Below are 20,031 nucleotides of genomic sequence, written 5' to 3'. Positions count from 1 at the left end.
AATATACTTGTGCCTGGTTTTGGTCCATTCATCTCTCTCCCAAGAGTATCCATCAGCCCATCTCCATGGCATTTTACTCTATTGGTACATCAGTAGAGGGGAATCATGCTGTCTCTCAGCCTTCACTAATCAGGGCAAGCCCTACTCTGCACCTCACCTGACTGGATTTCATCCTCCCTGAGACAGCCCCTTCAGCTCGAGGTCCTGGTCCCTCCAGCACCTGGTGCAATGATTTTTACTCTGTCTCTCTAGGAAGCCAGTTACCGCATAGACAGCAAACCAGCACTGACATTTTTCATCACTGCGTTTCTTTTGTAATTTATCCTCATCCTGCACTCCATGCAACTCATGTGTCTCACCTTTCTTCTTCCCAGCTGAAGTGTTGAAAAGGAGAAGACCTTTATAAGGGCTTTTTGAAAGGACCTTTACCTGAAACGCAGCATCAATTTCTTAAGCCGTGTCTCCTTTCACACCCTTCAAACCTACATTGCAGATGAAATTTGAAGAGAAAAGCTATATGCAAAGATCATGTCGATTTTAAAGTCCACTTAGTTATTTGGTTTCTTCTTTCCTTAACATGTTTTTATTCATAGTCAGATGACCTTTTCTTTATGGTTTGCTAACAGATATCATTTTATCTGAGGAAGTGTAACTGTGAAATGTGTGACTTGCACTCAATAATGAAGTCTTATAAGTTGGTATGAAGTGATCCAAAATAATTCCCCTCCTAGGACTGTGTACACTTGCTTGTTTCCTAGCTTTTAAAGAGCTGTTTTGTTCCTAGCCAGGTGTACATCTCCTGCAGCTCCTTCTGCTTTTTCCTGCACTGGCCAATGGGCACAGCCCCACTTCACTGGGAAACAAATGGGTTTTTCCTCAAGTAGGATCAACTGAGTGGTTTAGTGTCCCTTGCAGAGTATCATTTTATGAGGCTTTCAAGATGTTGTGATTTTTCCCTCTGCTGCTACTTTTATCACCAGACAGGTTTATTGCACCTGTAGCAGTAGATCTATGAAAATCCACAGAAAATGCAGAAAATTAGTTTAACTGAGCTTTAGAGCTTTTGAAACCAAACTGAAGAGAAGATTGTCTTTGAAGTGTTTTGATTCATTAGCATTTCATTTTTATATGATAGAGCCTTGCAACATCATTGCATGCAGGACATGACTGAGTTTATAAACAGCTGCATCTCTAGTCTTACCCCACATGCAGGCATCTTCTTAGCACACTGAACACTTTCCAGGCCCACGGAAGCTGGAAATTCAGCCTGTTAATTTCACACAATTCTGGTGATATATGTATAATTCCAGATGTTAATTTTTTGCGATCTTATTGTATTAAAATGTAAAAATATGTAGGTTTCAACTGGAGACAGATTACTAGATTGTAATGCATCATTCTTAAAAGTTCTCGCATCCTCCAAAATAAAAGATGTCTTTTTAGTTCTTCTGTAATCAAAAATTGATTTCCAATATTCCAGTGGATGGAGAAATGTGTCTGGCCTCTTTGGTAGCTGAATATCCACCACTACCATAGCCAACACCATATTTTCATTTTCTTTTTTTTTAAATTCTCACCATATTGAGATGTGTTATACAATTTTTATGTTCATATGAGCATGTGTTCAAAACATCTTCCTAGCTGTTCTCATTTTACCTTCTTCTTTAGCACAGGTAACAGGACTGTCCTGGGTCATTCTTTGTAATGGATACATGTACACAAGTGGTGCTAAAAACTTCAGGGCCACCTCTCTGGGTGCACAAAGTTAGAACTTATAAATAAATATGGGAGCATTTTTTTGTAGGAGTATTCTTTTTTACATTTTAGTCTCAGCCTTAGCTCTTTTGTTATGTGAACTTTTAGACATTTTCCTTTGCAAGCTCCATGTTGTCTTTAGTCATTCTAAGCAAATTATGTTCTCACTAAATAATCTAAGCAGTTTATTTTATATTTTCCAGCAGCTAGAGCAGGAATACTGATTGTGTTCTGGACCAGCAGGTTGAATCACACTGCATTATATCATTACCTAGCAAGCCAAGCACAATCAATTATATTATTCCTTGGCAAATTCATACATGACTTTATCCAAGATGCAGCTATAAAAATTCAGAATTTCTGGATATAGTAGTAATTCGTGTATCTTGATTTAGAATCTCAGGGAGTATCTGTGACAAAGGACTTGGATAGACAGATGAACATGATACTCAAAACCTTCCAAGACCAGAAATCTGAAATTATGCTAGTTGAGACCTCCTTTGCTGATACTAAGTGATGCTTCTAAAAATTAGTTTTCAGTGCTAATTCTAACAGTATCCATCCAATGGAAGAGAGCAAATGACAATCTTCCCATTACATCAAGATGCAAGCCATGAAGACAGGGATTTTTCTAGATGGAGAAGAGAGGGTGAAGGTTGAGGGAAGGGGGTTCCTGGTTTTTTTGGTCCAGCAGAGATCCTAAGCAATGCCTGTGAATTTGGGATTTACACAGTCTTCACTGTAGTGAAAATTTGACCCTTGCTACAAACATGAATTGAAGTCAATGTGAGTTTTTCTGCTGTCTTTGGTGCACTTCAGTTCATTTTCCTAAATTAGAAAAGCCTACCACTCAAAGAGTAATCTTTAGAAAAATTCACAGTTTCATGACTATGCAGATGAAACCTTAATTTTGACCTTGACTCTACATGCTTCAGGCAGTCCTGGATTTTCTTGGAGCAGGATGGATACAAAGTCTGTGGTTTGACAGCAGGAGTTAAATGAAATTGGTTTGGTTTGGGGGAGGATTGTTTATTACTTTGATCTTTATTTGGCAGCCATCCATAAACATCGGAGAGACTTTTCCCAAACTCTGACCTGAGAAAATACTTCAGTTTATGTTCTCACCTTTTTTTTTAACTTCCCTGACAGTATTAGCTGAAGTCAGTAAGATCCTGTTTGCTTGCACTTGTTAGGGAACTAACACCTACCTATTTTAAACTTTGACAGTGGTGCTGTCAGTGGTGCATCATTATTTCTAGGGAAGCAGGCAGGGCAGGCTAAAAAGCTGTTTTTTACACTATCACTTTCTCAGTCATATATTTAAAGATATTTTCCGGATGAAATTGAGTATGCAGGTTGCTGATCCATAAACTTCCTGTTTTAATGGAATTTAATCTCACAGGGCTTTTATCCTTGTGAATACTTTTAAGCCTGTGCTAATAATGAGGGTAAGTCATATTACTAGTTAATTCTTTATGTCATTGGTAATGTGCAAAAAACCCCTATGTTCATGTTTCCTTTTCTTTTCCAAAATACTAAATTTCTTACAGTGGATGTCCCCCTCAACAGCTCTGCTCCCATGAAGCTCTACTGCCTTTCAGCTAAGCAGCATCATTTTCAAATATCTTTATTTATTTATTTAATTGGTTAGCTATTTGAATTTCCTCCTCCAAATTCTAGTCAATTAGAAAATAGTTACGTGTCTATATTTAAAGAGCTGCCTTGAGGTGTAAAGGAGTTAAGTGTGTCTTTGATCACACAGATTTCTGTGACAGAAAGGGCCCCATCCACTCACCCTTTTTGTGATGATGCAGGATGGCATACAATAAAAAAGCTATGAAGTAAACTGACAGAAGAGAGTAGAAGCCGGAAAACAAAGTGTCTTCCACTAAGATGTTGCATAGCCTGACAGGTTTTTAACAACACAGCATGGATATGGAAACTTTTTCAAAATACTGCATTTTTAAATGTCTTCCTTTCACAGTGCTATCTTGCAATAGATTCATTAGTTGCAAAGCATGAATAGTGGAACATGGATACTCACTCTTTGGAAGGCATCAAGAAGGGTGTAAATGATGAGGCATTCATATTGCAGAAGTTATGATAAAAGCTTTGATTTCAAATATATATTTCAGACACTAGCTCATCCAAATGTAAAGTTTTTTAGCTTGCTTTCAGTGCTTTTAGCTTGGGATTTTTTCATTTGGTCTCATGTTAAAAGACTGAACACAACAGAACTGATTTGAAGCTTTCTAGGAAAATGCATTTTTGTTGAAAATGCCCAATTATCAAAACAGAAATGCTAAGTGAACACGTCATGATCTTAGAATACTCCAAAGCAAACACCACCACCCCCTTTTTGTTGTGGGTAACTTCTGAACCACGTCTTTCTATCTCTTATGGTCACACCTTCCTGCATACCTCAAGTGTTAAAATGTAAAATTTATGGAATTAGTGAAGAAATTATTAGGGAATTGTTCAGAGACCTCTTAAGTATACAACAAGAGTACATTGTGAAGTGTAGTTGTTACAATCTGAAGGAAGTAGATAGCTTTTAATTCCCACACAGTATGAGAGCTCAAAGGTATTAGGGGAACTCTTCCTGTTACTGGAATTAATGATAAATCTTCAACAAAACCATATTGATTTTAAAGATGCTGGTGAATATGGGTTGGAAAAGGAAAGCTGGGGGATCACAGCAATAAAGATGCGTAATATCAAAGAACGAGAAATGGATTGCAAACTGCAGAGAGCAAAAAATATTGTAGCAAATAACTACATTTTTCTTTATCACAAGAAAAAGTGCAGACAGAAAAAACATAATGAAGTCATCCTATCTAAAGAGATGGGTCTTACTGACAACATACTTTTTCTAAATGATGCTCAATGAATATGAAAGCAAAGACCAAGAGGCTAAGTTTTGTAATTACTTGTGGAGAAAAAAATCAGCATAAATAAAAACCTCAGCATTTCCCAAGACAAGCATATTTTGAAGACAAGGGAGTACAATGAATTTGTTGAGTTACATATCTCAGCAATAATTTGCAACCCAGAAGAGAAGCCAAAAAAAAAGAAAAGTAATGAATCAGCAAGGCAGCAGTTACATTCAAAAGCTTAAACAAGGTTCAGCTACTGAAAATCTACAAGATTTTGAAATTATGATTCTTTGAATTGGATGCTATTTTCACCTTTGCTCAGGGAAACAAAGACTAGAAGTTCCTCAGAGATGTAGACAGAATCATCTTTGAAAGAAAATGCTAAGGGTTAAATGCAGTAATTTATTATAAATTTGTTATGGAACTGAGTAAACTCTATTTCAAGATGTGACCAGAAAATAAGGTAGAATATTTAGGAAGTGTGCAAAGAATTATGTGTGGCCTACAAGTTATGCCATGGTCTATGAGCTGCCAGGAAGAACCATACATAAAATCTGTTTTGGTATACAACTGTAATTGAAGAGCTTATTCCAGTTGTGCCTCCTACCAGCCACATCAGTGACTGCTACTGACATAGAGGGCTAAAACATCCACATCAGCTTCTCTTTCCTGCCAGAATGGAGGAATGGATGAACACACAAAAAAAAAATCAGTTAGAAAACATCATTTTTACATGCTTTCCATCTAAGCAGTGGAGTATTTTATTAGCTTCTATAACATCTACAAAATCATCTTCTTTTGTCTAAACTCCCCCTTCCCACTAATCTGGAAACTTTCAAACCCATGATATGGGATAGATGCTTGACATCAGCACTGCTGACAAACAATTTTATTAACTGGACTAAATTTCTGGAATTATTCCCATCACCTACCTGTGTTAAGTTTAGCAAGGAACTCTGTTAAAAAGGCTCATAATGGATCTGAATGAGATTTTTAATAGCTTTAACTTATAGTGATATGAATTTTATATCTTAAAGATAAGAGGAAAACTTGTAAGGGAGAACTCCAAATGCAACTAGAAAAAAAAATATTTTAAAAACTGTTATACTGAAATAAAAACTGAAATAAACAGAAGACAGGAAATCACAAAAGAAAAATAATACTGTGCAGCTAAAAAAGAGAATGAGTGAAATCTAATTACTGTAAAAGATAAACCAAGCTTGGCAATGAAGAAGAAAGTGAAACAAGCAGTAAAAAGTTCTTGTATATTAAGAGAAGAAATAGTTTTGCTGCACAAGGGCAGTGGAGGCAGAAATTGAACAATCTTTCACTTGGCACCAAAACAAAAATGGGACCTTCTGTCATATTCAATAGGGATGAGAGTTAAATGTGAAGACTATGTACCCTCTTTAATAGAAATGGAAATTACTATGTCAGAAGTAGAAACAGAACACAATAATCGGAATGCTTCAAATTTGACACGGAGTAGACAATAAAATAAGAAGGAGACATAATTAGGAACATGGAGATAAACGGAAAAGTGGATGAAATGCAAGCTTGTTCACACAAGACAGATAATCCTGTCTAAATCTGATGTCTGTCCGATCATTTAACAGATTTTTATAGGGAAAAGTGAAATGGTAGATCTAACGTGCAAGGCTTTTGAACAGTGCAGCACAGAAAATTAGCAGCTAAAGAACAGGATTATTCATGTAAAATTGGAAAGCAGGTGAGGAGCTGGCTAATGAGGATAAAGGACAAGGCAATGTGCTGAGAGAGAAACAGCATGCTCGAAGGAACTCGCTGATGGAGGTCCCAAAGAGTTGGTCTGAAGACCAGCCTTGTGTAGTGACTGTAGTAATAGACTTGGCACCCTCAGTAGGAAGAAGAATTAGAATAATCAGGCAACCAGAACTGGCTGACATTGAGAAATGCTGTGAAGCACAAAGTGCGAGGCAGTGTCTGCGGCAAGAGATGGGAAGAATTTGAGCACAGTCGTGACAAAGCTGTTTCCAAATGAGTCTGTCTAGGTATTTCTGGTATTGATGAAGAAGTGCTAATGCCATAGGACAGGACAACTTACCATCTCAGGGACAGCACTTTTCTAGCTGTAGCTATAAGGTTTTTTTCTGTCAGCTCGAGAGCACCAAACAGCTTTTCTCTTATCTGCTCCAAAGCCTTGACAGAATAACCATATGGCCCCTAACAAAGTACTGAATATGCAGATCCCTAAAAAAATCTTTATTGTATGTAACATGGATTTGATGGGTTGGGAGGGACTATGGAACCTTAACATATATTAATTGATCTATAAATTCACAGGGAGAAAATGAGAATTATTTGATCTAATCAAACAAGAACATATGGGTGAAAACTGAAAATGTATAGAAATTAGGGGGATTTTTTTGCTATCATAGCAGGGAGGTTCCAGGATAATTTCAAATAGGTTAGTGGGAAGTAAAAAAAATCCCTAATAATGCTTGCATGAGAAGGATTTGCCAGCTGGAATATGTCATCTGATTGTAAGCAGTAATGGGGGGTTGGATTCGATAGCTTAGGACATGCTCTCCACTCTGATTCCCTCATGCACCTGCCTTGAGAGTCGACTCAATTGAGAGCTCCTGGAGCTCCTGCAGTTTGGCCTCTCATTGCCAGCAGCAAATGTGTCACACTGCAGAGAACCCTGACGTGAAACAGCCGTGTCACACTCCCTCCAGACAGCTGGCCTGGTCGCTCATCCTCAGAGTAACTGCAGCTGCATAGTCCTTGGTTCTCAGGGTAGGAGTGCCCCAAATTTCCATTGCCAGGAAAAAAGAACACCTTTTGGGAAGGAATTTCTACAGGAATGTATTGTTAGATTTAGCAGAAAAAATATAAAAAAAGAATCCAAGATGAATCAGTTACTGTAACTGTGGTTTTGAACGCACTGAGCACAATTAGCCTCATGTACAGTAATAGAGAATCATTACAGCAGGCAGCTGCTGCTATATTAAATACTTGCACACAAACCCAAAAGGACGCATGGCAACTGGCAGCTGATAGAGAAAACCAACAAAGAAGACTGAAAGGTAAAAAGGGGGAGGGAAAATTGATTTTATAAGCTTTTCTGTTGTGCTCCTCCTTTTTGTATTAAGAACATCTGAAAGGATAGGTCCTTCACCATTTTCTTGCCAAGTAATTGATATAAAATAACCAGAAATTAAGCCCCTTTATGCCATAGTAACGACGCTCACAGGAAATTAGAGAAATGTAATAGAAGTGTTTTAACTACACATAAAAATCTCTTTCCTACATAGATAAGATTAAAACAGATTGCAGGACTCATTCTACCTTGCACTTTTTAATTAGACAGACTGCTGGTACCGCAGGGGTACTGAACACAGGCTCCTTTTTTCTCCACGTCTGATGTCAGAGGCAACAAAGGGAAAGAGAAGAGAAAGCAGTGTTCCCATCTCTCCTGGCACTCAGGAAATGAAGATAAGCCATTTCACACAAACATTTTGCCCTATCAGGCATGTATTTAGAAATGACAGGCTATTATTATTTTTTTCTGAGGATGCCATTTGAGAAGCATGAAATCGTGCAGCTTTGTGCAAAATCAGTATTTGCCTTACAGCTGCCTATGTCAAGCTCAGAGATTTTTCCCCAAAATGCTATTAGTTTTCTCCATAAGTTTGTTTCATTCCACCAATGAATTCCAGGAAATCTATTAAGTTTCCTAAAAATTTAATAGAAGTTGTGGTGACAGTTTTCCAGTAAACCCTCCTCATTTTTTTCCCTTGTAGATAACCTCAGCATCTAAAAGGTAAGAAAGCTTAGGTGTTTCCCACTGACCACTGCCTTACCAGTTAAACTGTGCCCACCAGCAAATATCATTCAAGAACTGAAAAAGAGGGTGCTGCTGTATGACAGAAAGCATACATCAGTATGTTTTACATGGAGTAGAACATGCAAGCAATAGAACAGAATCAACTGGAAAATTCAGAAAATGTGTCATCTGGTTCCTTGTCATCACGGTTTCTATGTAACATTTGCAATTCAGCATAAGCCATAGTAAAGGACAGCATTTCATCTGAATTAGATCATATTGAGGGTGCAAGCAAGCATCAGGAATTGAGAAGTATGGCCTTTCTACCATGCATGAAATGACAGGAAAAACTTCCTTTGGCTTCTTTGTTTTCACCAAATGGCAACAAGGGCAGAGTCAGGTTTTCACTGTCATTCAGGCAAACCAGAAATTTCTTGCTTTGGGTTCTGCCGGCATAAGTGATGTGTTGAGACAAACCTCCTTCATTCAGTGATGATCAAAGATGTGGAGTAAGTAGCTACACACTCCACTTTTCATCCCAGCTGTGTTCAGAGAGCAAGACAGGACTTGAAGTTACCACTTAAGACTCTGTCCTCATGTTTTGCCTAAGAAATATCTGGAAGTCATTTAAGTGTGAAGATAATGCAATCCTGCTGGTAGTGGACAGACTTGCTGTCCAGAAGTTATCATCATTACTGAAGCTGTCCAGCGCCCCTTGGTGCCCTTCTCAGCAAGAGAACCAACATTTCTGCTCTGGCATTCCAGCTTCTGCAGTTGGTGAGCAGGGAAGGCACTCTAAACCATACCTCAGTGGTTTGGGTCCCTTTGGAGATTTCTTAAAAACTGAGAGATCTGGCAGGACACATAAAGGTTCAGGTGGATTTGTTCTTTCCATTCCAGTGCAGTCTGGAAAACTCACATCAACCCTTCTGGTGTGTATGGTGCCATTTGGGGCTACAAAGTACGGTGTTGCACTGTTGGGGGTTGCTTCAGTTTCTGCTGATGAGCAGATCAAGCTCTGAATCCCAAAGAGGTATCTTCCTCCTAGGCTGGGACAAAAATAGTCAGGAGTAGTTTAGGGCACAGTGCTGATCCAAGACAGAGTCAGTCAGATCCTCCTGGGTGTGATCCAAGGCGGTGCCAGAGAGCGCTGCGAGCTGTGACTGGGATGCTGGCTCCTGTTGCTATTAATAATGTGGCTGCAGCATCCAGCCAGGCAAGTGAAAGCACTGTGTGAATTCCTAGCTCTCAGAGCCCTCAGCCTTCTGGTGCTGCTGCTGGCTGGAGAGTGTGTGCATCCCACAGTGCGACTTCTGCACTTGGTCACGGTGAGCTTCATTTGCTGTGTTGGAGGCGAAAATAGAAAATTGTGGAAAGAAGCTCAGCCTCTCGATCAATTTATCAAACAGAGTGGAAATGTCTGTTTGCTATATAAAAGTAATGAGAGAAATTTGGTTTTAACTCCCTTCACTCAGCCTGCTCAGGTATTCATGTGTGAAATTACCCAGGGGAAAAAGCCATAAGTCAGTGAAAGAGCACCTATTGGCCTTAGCTTTGATGGGCTGTGCAGCGTATGCTACAAACTGAATCAATCTGGAAAGCAGAGTTCACTGCACTGCACAGACCCACTGATGGGAAGGAAGAAGGTGGTGGAACTGGAGAGCATGGATGGTGCCAGCAGAAATATGGAACTAGATTAATTCCACCTGATATGTACATTTTTACCCCTCTTCATCAGTGTAATTCTGAGGAGGTCACTTTTCTCTGAGATTTAAAACTTGAATTAATGGACCTGATTTCTTTATTCATTTATGCCAAAATGTGGAGAACTGCCAGATGAGGTAGAGAAAAAGGTAGTTATTCCATTTCATACTTTATCACTGAATATGTGAAACACACCAATTATAAATTTTCAGTTACTACATTAATAACAAAAAAAAACCTTTTTAAAGACTTGAAAAGCACAGTTGAGTTGCCATAGGCTAGGAGCTGGGGTTCATACTACCTAAAGAGATTCAGTATTCAGTATGTGGCTGCTGTTTTGAAATACAAATGGAGTGCTGGAGTGCTGCAGCTCAAATAGTCTGCTCCTGCAACTATTTCCAGTTCAATGGACTGAGTAAAACAGAATTAGCATTTTCATAACCATTGCAATAATGTTCAAGATCATTATCATGATGGCTGAGCGAAAACCCAAAATTAGCAAATGGTTGAATTTCTTTGTCTGCGTGGGCTTTTCTGCAGACTCGCATCTGTCTCATTTTATCACTCTGGATACTGTTTTGCCATGGTGTCAGTGGTAATATGGGCATGGACATCTGTGACAGCCAGAACTACTTGTCTGCAGATTCCCTCTGCAGGAGTCAGTCAGCACAGCCTTTCCTAGATGTGATTTTTCCATGCTGATTTTTCCATATGATTTTTCCATGCGTGTTTCTTTGGGCTTTCCCTTCTATATTCGTGACCCGTGAACTGAAGAATGACTTTTCCTCTCCAGACCAAGGCATGAATCTACTACCTTCTAAATAGTTTTTCTTTCTGTTTTTTTCTTCTCTTGTTACTGTCTAATCACTGTTCGAGACAATGAAATCAGATGCATTTGTTTCCCGTTAAGAAGCTTTCTTTTCTCCCACCTTTCCAAGGGGATTACTTTAAATCATAAGAGTCTCAAGTGGAAATAGTAGAAGCATTTTACCTGTAGTGATTTCAGGCTATATGAAAGACAAGTTTTGCATGGACAGACTGTAAAAAGTAGAGCATAAAAGCCAGTAGGGAGTAAATATTGAAAGGTTTAATAGTTTATTCTGGATTTTTAAAAATACTACATTTTCAGATGCCTTTATACTCAACTTCTTTATTTTAGGTACCTTGGGATGCTTCGCTTACTCATAATTTTGATTCCCTTGCCACAAAAATGCTATATATATAAGCTAAATTTTGTTTTGTGAACTTCATCTACACTTTTACGTAGCACTGCAGATATGTTTTGGTTCTTTTCTTTTTTAAAGTCAAAGCCTTTGTGCATTGGTAACAGAAGGAGTAATTTCACCTTACATTTGCTGTGATAGCTGGAGCTCGCTGCTGCAGTGGTTTTCCTGGCGGGGTTCTGCGGTTGCACACTCTGGAGTGATGCCCCTATTCCTGCAGCCAAGCCATGAGCTTCCATAAGCTCATCTGCTGAACCTGACTGAGCAGATCCAGTCAAGTACTGGGTTCCTAATGAACAACTCAGATAAATAACAGAAATGTCCACTCACCAGAATCTGTGCTTGTTTTGATAGGCTGACCAAATCTTGTTAAGCATGTTATCTTGTTATATTTGTCTAGGTTTTGTGTTGTGTGTTTATCTTCAAATTGACAGGCACCAAAGACAGCCTTTTACATGCTGAAAGGTAATGTTGGTTTAATGTAGGCTATTTTTACCACAGGTACTAAATGGTATCTAGAGAAGATTTTGGTTTTTTGTGTTTTCATAGTTTTTAATGTTTATTAATATCATTGTATGATCCATATTGAATGCTATTGATTGGGGAAGCATTTATAGACACACAGATGTCAGAGCAGAGCTGACATGATCAGATCTGTAGAGCTGATTTAACTATTTGATTTGACTGGCAAAAAAAGCTTTGGCACATGCTCTTCATGTCAGTGATGAAATCTGAAATGTTTTAAGTAAGGCAATTTCCCTGCAAAGGAGCTGTCTGCCTTCTCCTCAGAGGATCCCTATTCCCCATTTTTATTCTGTAAACTCATATTTATTCAGTAACCAAGTGAATCTCTTTTAAATGAGTAAGAAACTGAGGATCATATAAAATCATTGTGATTCAAAAATTAAATTCACAGGTTGAAAATCAAATCCAGGGACTCAAGACTGTTAGATCATTGACCCCACCACAAAGTCATCTAGTCTCTCAATAAGCTTCATGGATGAGCAAGTTTGCACATGTAATACACATGTACCTACAAATGTAGATAGGAAATCCACAGTAAAACTGTTTAATGATATGGAAACATGGGTTGACTTTTAATCTGTTTAGAGTGTGTGACATTCATTAGCTAATTTGAGCTAACCAGTTTCTCTTCACCATGTTTTTTGTGCAGTTATCCTGCGTAGCATGGAGGGATGGATTTGGAGAGGCATACAAATCTGGATATTTTAAAAATATTTTTTCTTAGAGGAAATATGTCCTCTGTAGAAAGAGTAAAATGAAGCACAGTTTCATTCTAAAGTAGCTTTTTAGACAGAGAGAGGAATGACACGCTTCCCAAGAACCCACAGTTTGGTACTGCAGTTGTGTGGAGAGTGGCAATGAAAAGCGATCCTCCCTCACTTAGTTTCTAAGGAATGTCTCTTTCCTCTGTTTTTGAATGTGTTTCTTTTTCCTGCCTATTAATAGCAAATCTCAGTAGATGAGGTTTGCAGATGAATATTAAAAAAACCTCTAAAACCTACATGGTAGTAGAGTGTGCCTGAAATCTTATCTGCCATAAATCGCAGATTTCAGCTGGAGTCTGAGTAGCATAGTACAGTGAACAACAAATTTTGGTTTTGGGAACTAGGTCTGCATCTTTCCATTGTACTGATGGATTCACTGCTGTTTTAATAGGAGGAAAATACCCATTTATTTCAAAGGGGTTTGGATCAGTCTGACAGGGTATTGACAAAAAACAGAGATTTGCCATGTACTTCAGTATATATTCCTATATTAACTTCACTATCTACCTTTCTACTGCAGTGTTGCAGAGAGCTGCTGCACAAATGAATTCAGCCTGAACCTTGTTTCTAAGGAAGGTAAAAAGGAAGGAATTGTCATAGGGCTGTTAGACTCCAGGTCTCTTTGAACTAGCTATGCACAGATACCAAAGACAAATGTTTCACAGATCTTTGTTAGATTTCCCCAAGCTTGCCCAAAGCCTTTCCCCCAGGCTGGAGAGCTGCCATGAGGCAGGACACTACCATGGAAAGAATACTATCAGACAAAAGAACCCACTGGCAGGAAGCCTCAGAGAGAGGAATGAGAGGTATGGCCAGGAGAAAGGGGATATGGTAGAGCTGGAGCCATGAACCAAAGCAAAAATGAATTGATTTTGTCTGGACAGCTCCTAGAACAAGAAAAAAAGCATATTTAGCTGCTGGAAGCCCCACAGATTCCTCACAGCAGGACACAAGGCAATCACAGATCTGGCTGGCACTCTGGCTATGCAGTGGGCCAAGCCAATTGGCTGGCTGGGGTGAGAAATTCAAGCATAAGGTGGGAATGAGGGACAGTGGTAAACTAGGGATGTGAAACTAGATGCGTTTGGCTCCTGAGATTTTCTTCAGCTTAGTCAGCTTCACTGCTGCCAAGTGATGCTCAAGTTCAAATGCAAAGTGAAAGAGGGGAAGAAAGTGCTGAGAACAAAATTGTACTGAAAATGGAGGGGGAGAAATCCACCAGACGTTTGAAGTTATTGACTTGTGTTTGCCACGTGGGGGAGATGTAAGCTTAACAGTCCTGTCAGAGCTGTGTCACATGGAAGGAATCCTTCAGCAGACACTGGGTGAGGCTCAGCAGTGTCTCTGTGACTCTGGGAGAGCTGGGTGGTTTCATCAAATTGTGCTGCCAGACAACATGTGAGGGCCTGGTGGCATACATGTTAAAAAACAATTAAAAGCTGATGAAAAGCAAAACCCTTCCTACGCACTAATCCTTCTCACATGCTTTAAAAACTTTCCCCATTGTCATATTTTCCCTGTTGAACATGCACACTGGATGTGGGAAACACACTCAGACCTATCACCATGGGTTATGTGACCAAAGCTTTCAGAGATACTGAGGGTTCTGTAAAAAGCCCAAATGCTTCCTCAGGCAGGAGGCTAGATGGAGGTTTTGTAGGTTTATGAAGCAGTAACAAATTAACATCACTACAGATTTAGCTTAAGTAAAGTTTATTTTCTCCACAATGATAATTTCTTTAAGCAAAAAAGAATTTTTGCTAAAAAAATTTTTGCTAAAAAAATTTCAAGATAATATAGTCCGTTCTGTCTCTTTTGTGCTGTGCTAAGGTGATCCAGAGGAAACAAATGGGGCATCCATCAAAGCAGAGTCAGTCAGGATTAACAGACTTGCAGACACCTTTACATAAAATCCTGAAGTACCTCATGGAGCAGCTAATAGCAGGTTGCAAGTAGTTGATGGTGTTCAGGTACAGATTCCTGACAGCTGCAGAATACAAGCACTTCTAGAAGTTCCACTGAATACAAATCATTTATATCCTCAACAAGGTGGCTGTGCTATTTGTCCTTCATGGTCTCCCACACACAACATGCATGAACAAATAACTTGTAGTGTGGGATCAGCAGACAAGTCATGTGGGCTTAAAGCCATTTTTGTGTCCCCTGTAGCCAGAACCCAGTATCTACAGCTAGTACCCAATGGTCTGTGCTTTTGAAACCCTGCCTTTGCCTTTAGCTTTATCTGCAAGGGCTAACAAGTTGCCAGAAAGGTTCTTTGTGTTGTATTTTTAGTTCAGACACAAGTCTGTATATGTCAAAAAATTCAGGCTGACCTCTGATCTAGTGAAGCTGTGTGCCAAAATATGTGTACTTGAGCTTTCAGTTAACTGCCCTCCCTGTGTACTGTCAAACCTCATGATGCTGACCCAGAGCACGTTTCACAGCTGAAGTTCATCCTGTCCAAACTCACATTACATCTGCTAGCACCTGCTTTCTATTCACAAGCAAGAGATACTTCAGACAGGGTAGTTTTTAAGGGTAGTTTTTAAGTGCCTTTATTTATACATATATATATATATTTTTTTTTAATTCTTATTGAAATTATTATTTAATTATGTTTTTATATTTCTAACAGCATGTTAACTTCACAGACATGTACTTTAGCTGTAACTAACTTCAGACTTGTCCACTGCCTGTCTGACAACTGTAAATGACAACTTGCACTGGAGCTGGAGAAACTTGGACTCAGAGAAGTAGCTGGCTTGTCTGAAAGCATGAAAAAATCAGCTCTGGATCTGTGACCAAAACTCAGTTTTCCCAAGTCCCAGACAGTCAATACTTAACATGCCTGGCCCAGGGGAAGGCAATAATTAGCTCTTGTTTATGAAGGACAGAGGAATTGGTGAGAGTAAATTAAATCTCAAAGAGTCATTCCCATAAAAATTCAACATCCAAATGACAGGGAGTTTGTTCTGTGCAGCACGTGCCAAAGCAAGGATCTGTGCCTAACCCTGTCTTTGGGTCTTCATGAACTCAGGGTAATTGGTGCTGTGTCTAACGACTCTGCTGTTATTTCTGCTCAGTTTTCAGGACTTTACTTGTTGTCGTTCTTCACAATCCTCGTTGGGCTGATGCTCTACTCCTCCACGTCCACCTACGTAGCCCAGGACCCTCGGGTGTACAAGCAGTTCCGAAACCCCTCTGGACCTGTTGTAGACCTTCCAGCCAGCAGCCAGATGGAGCCTTCTGTGACATACACCAGCCTGGGGCAGGAGACAGAAGAGGAGCCTCACGTTAGAGTTGCTTAAACCCAGGGCTGTTGATCACCTATTGACAGTGGAGCTCGTGTATCCATTATCTCTGTATTGTACATAGAGAAAGGTATTTACCAGGTGCAGTTACACTGGTGAGCTGCAAGGTAGCAAATAAGGAAAGCTCATACAAACACAAATTAATTGTTCCAGGGTGTTCCTTGCAAGGAGATGCCAGTCCCTCGTTTACGAAATGAGCAGCATGTTTGCAATACAAACTGCTGTGTAGGAATCAGTTAATGTCAAACTACCTGTGAAAGATATTCAATAAGATGAAATTACAAAAAAAAAAAAAATTAATAGAAGGGTGTTTTACACACACAGAGTGATGTTATGCCTAAGCCACAGCAGCTGTGGAAAAAATGCCTTTTTACAGCAAATACACTTTGTGCAGTCACTGTTAATTTCTCTCTAGAATTTGTTTGTTTGCGCAAAACAGATGGGTTAATCGTGGTAACAGCCCCCTGACACATTTTTGCTAGCACCTTGGATTTGGTGAGGGAAATACAATGAAGTTCTTCTGTGCTCTCTGTCTAGTTGCCCTTTCTAGGTAATCTGATCCATGAATCCAGAGAAGGGACAACTTACAATATCCGTCTCTATTCTAGGAATAGGTATAAGGCGAGCATTTTAGCCTTTCTATATTTGCAGAAGTGAAGTACTCAAGCATTGACCTCTCTATGATCCATGGCAGATTTCCTAGTGGCCAAGGTTCTGCATCAGGTGACAGGGAGTCAATTTCTCTGTAGTCGTGACTCAACACAGATTTCTTACTTTAAAAATTTTAACCTGTAGGAAGAAAAATACATTTTCTAGTTTCCTATGTATTGTACCTCTCCACGGAAAGATGACATATCATGTGGATCAGGGCACTTTATTTTAGATACTCAGTGCATCGAGGGTGCCTTCTGCTCTTCCAGTTTGCTTAGTCTCCCGTGGTTCATTATTCTAACAATAGCTATTTAGAAATGTGTCAGTTTTTCACCAAAACCCACAGATTGTAAAAATCAGGAAGATTAAGGGACGAATTCATGAGCAGAAAGACTGGACCATCTGCTGGTGTTGCTGCAGTAGCACAAAGGCATTTTACTGGCAGGGTGCAACCAATTATTTTTCATAGCTGTGAAGCAAGCAGAAGAATTCAGCAGTTTTCTTACGTTCCTGGGGACGTGTGAAAATAGTAAGGGTGTGCTCCACACTTCTGTATACAGCAGTACTTCTGCCTCAGGAACCTTACCAGAATGGGGAAAATCTTAGTCACCACCATGAAAAATCCATCTTTGCCTGTATGTTTGCTCCTCTGAGAGCCCAGTACAAGGAAATCATTATTTCAATATCCTTTATCTATTTGTAATTTAAAATTAAGGAAGACGAGGTGTTCCTGTGTCTAACAATAGATGGGGAATCTAGGAGAGATCTTGGTTTTATTCACCAATCTGCCACATCTTTGCATGAATCCTTGGGCATGACTTACCTTCTGTGTGGCCCAATCAGTATATATGGAAATAATGACATTTTACCTACCTCATAGAGGTGCTATGGGACCAAGTTATTTTAAAAATGCTTCAGGATCTTCAGAAAGAAGGAGTTTAAGAAGCACATAACAGTGCTGTAAAAATGTGTATACATTCATTGTATTTGAAAATGGAGTTTACAGCATGGTTGATGAATATTTTGCTTGTGGGCATAGAAGGTGAATTTGATTTGAATGTTATTTTGCTGAAAAGGACTGTTTCAAGCAAAAATGTAGGCCTTCATGTTTGAAAAATACAACTTACCTATTTCTATATAAAAAAGAAGAAAAAAGTCAATCTATACATTGGAGATTAGAAAGGTCACACAGTTCAATCAAGCAGGATGAATTTCTGCTGAGGTAACATTCATTTTTTACAGTCCTGTTCTCCTTTAATACAGAAGGAACTTCCCTGAAGCAGACTGAGAGAAGTTTATATATGCATAACAGACCTGAAGTGGCAAATGTCAATATGCTCTTGAACAGCAGAAGTATGTGGTATCTTATTCTTACTGCAGAGAAGAGGTCATTTCTTTCCCACTGTGTTTAGGCTGTCTGCCACAACCCTGCTGCACCTAAGAGAAGGTTCTGCAGTATTGCCAAATCATGCCCAAAACTGGCCCAAAAGTTTTGGTTAAGATGCCTTGGTACTAAACTAACAAATGTATGATTTTTTTTCCCTGCCTTCTGGGTTTTTTTGAATCTTTTTAGCACTCATGTTTCTGAACTTTTTTTTTTTCCTAAACTATTGAGGATTAAAAAAACACAAAAAAAACCCCACTAGATTCCTGCAGAAAAACAGAGTCTGTATTCTGGGGATATTAAGGAAAGTCTAAATCAAAAAAGTAAAAAACATAGAAAAAAGAGTACCTGACACTTCAGAGAAAGATCCTTGGGTCAAGCTCTGTGAGAGCTTTGACCCAAGGTGGATTTTGTGCATTCTCCAGGAGAAGGGGTCTGATTACAATCATGGCTCCCTCAGGTACCCAGAGGCACACTGGTGGGCACCTGTCATCTCAGTCTTTTTTGCTACCTTTTGTACCAATTAAATACCTTTCTCTGAGCATTAGTCCCCGTGTTGGTCTGAGAACCTTGAGGATTGTGCGCGTGTGTGTTTCATGTTTACAGTTCCTTCCTTTTGCATAACTGTTTTGATTAATTTCCTAATTAGTATTTATTTTTAAGCCAAATGTTTGTAGTCCTTCGGCCTCCCTCTCCTCATTTTTCTGACACTAACTTGTAGACGTTTGTTAGAGTCTTCTGTGAAACAGCTGGGCAGGAGGCAGCTCCCGGCCGGGTCACGGGGCTGGGAGGTTTTCCTTACGAGGGGTTGCGATCCATGGGTGGCTGAGAGGTGCCACCAGGCTATTCTGAAAGGCTCTGTTGTACAGAAATAAGTTATGGATGTTTCAGTGAGCACTCTGCAGCCAGCCAGCATCCCCTGTGCTTGTGTTGCAGGAGGAGTTTGATGTGCAAAGCGGGGCTGCTCCGCTCTCTGTGTTTCCCCATAAACAAGGTGGATGCTGGGATTAGCGCCAGTGCGCTTGTCCTGGATGGACCTCGAAGGAAAACAGTAGTACAGCTTTACAAAGAACTGTGTTGACTGAAAAACTGAGGTCTAGTGGAGGAAAACGTTCCTTCTGCCTGCTTGTGTTCTGCAGTGGGAGCCCTCAGTGTGCACCAGCAAAGGCTCGGCTATCTAACGGCAGCTACTCTCCGTCTGCGTAGGACGTCTCTAGCTCTGCATAGCTCCTTGCCTCAACAAACTGAAACTCTCTGATTCTGCTGGTCCTGGGCAGCCCTTAGCAAGACTGATGGAATTTTCTGATACCAGATGAAAACCCTCACTGGGAGACAGACCTGGTCTTTGTTCCAGCTATAAAGTTTCGAAACACACGATAGACCAAGCAATTGAAAATTTTGCACCACTGTGTCATAAGAAGAAGTTTCAATGTATAGTGTAGAGATTGCTAACTTGTGCTATTAACATTTTGACAAGCGTGTAGTATCATTTCCTTTCTTTTCTTTTTTTTTTTTTTTTGACAACCATTTAGTATTCCTGAGCTAGCTACAAATATAAATTTTACCCCATGGGTAGGATTTTATTGTTAAATGCCATAATAAAGCACACTAATCTTGACACCGCAGATGGAAGTATGAACCAAAACCAAAACCAGGCAAACAAAATCCCAACCCCAAATCCTGCATTGAGAAACTGAATAAATCTTTCTCCATTTTGATATTTGCATGCACCTATATGGACTGGCTGTGGCAATGTAATGCCTGTATAATGTTTTCAAATAAAAAAATAAATGCTTTATGAAAGCGGGGTTAGTGGTTTCTTGACTGTTTCCTTTCTGCTATCTTTGCCTTAAACGATTTTTCAGAAGTGTAAATATTGAATTGCTGGCAACAGTTTTTTGCTGTGCTCAGGGCTTCTCCCCCTTGTGAGGTGTTAACCCAGAACTCTTTCCAAGGTGTCTAAGAATAGATGCCATCAGGCATCCTCAAGTGTCTTGCCTGGCCCCAGAGCACTCATCCAGAAGGATAAG

General features: G+C 39.6%; 1 protein-coding gene across 1 annotated transcript in view; it reads left to right on the top strand.

Moving 5' to 3' along the window:
- Positions 1–19,809, top strand: part of SLC35F1 (solute carrier family 35 member F1) — a 230,400-nt gene extending 210,591 nt beyond the window's left edge. Inside the window, exon 8 of the mRNA XM_054280219.1 lies at positions 15,739–19,809. Coding sequence (XP_054136194.1) covers positions 15,739–15,963 — 225 coding nt within the window. The 3' untranslated portion in view covers positions 15,964–19,809. The remainder of the gene's footprint in view (positions 1–15,738) is intronic.
- The last annotated feature ends 222 nt before the right edge of the window (positions 19,810–20,031 follow it).

This window comes from Melozone crissalis, unplaced genomic scaffold (assembly GCF_028551555.1).
Source record: "Melozone crissalis strain CALT ecotype California unplaced genomic scaffold, PUWL_Pcris_2 ptg000027l_1, whole genome shotgun sequence".
NCBI lineage: Eukaryota > Metazoa > Chordata > Aves > Passeriformes > Passerellidae > Melozone > Melozone crissalis.
This window is presented reverse-complemented; position numbering and strand designations above follow the sequence as displayed.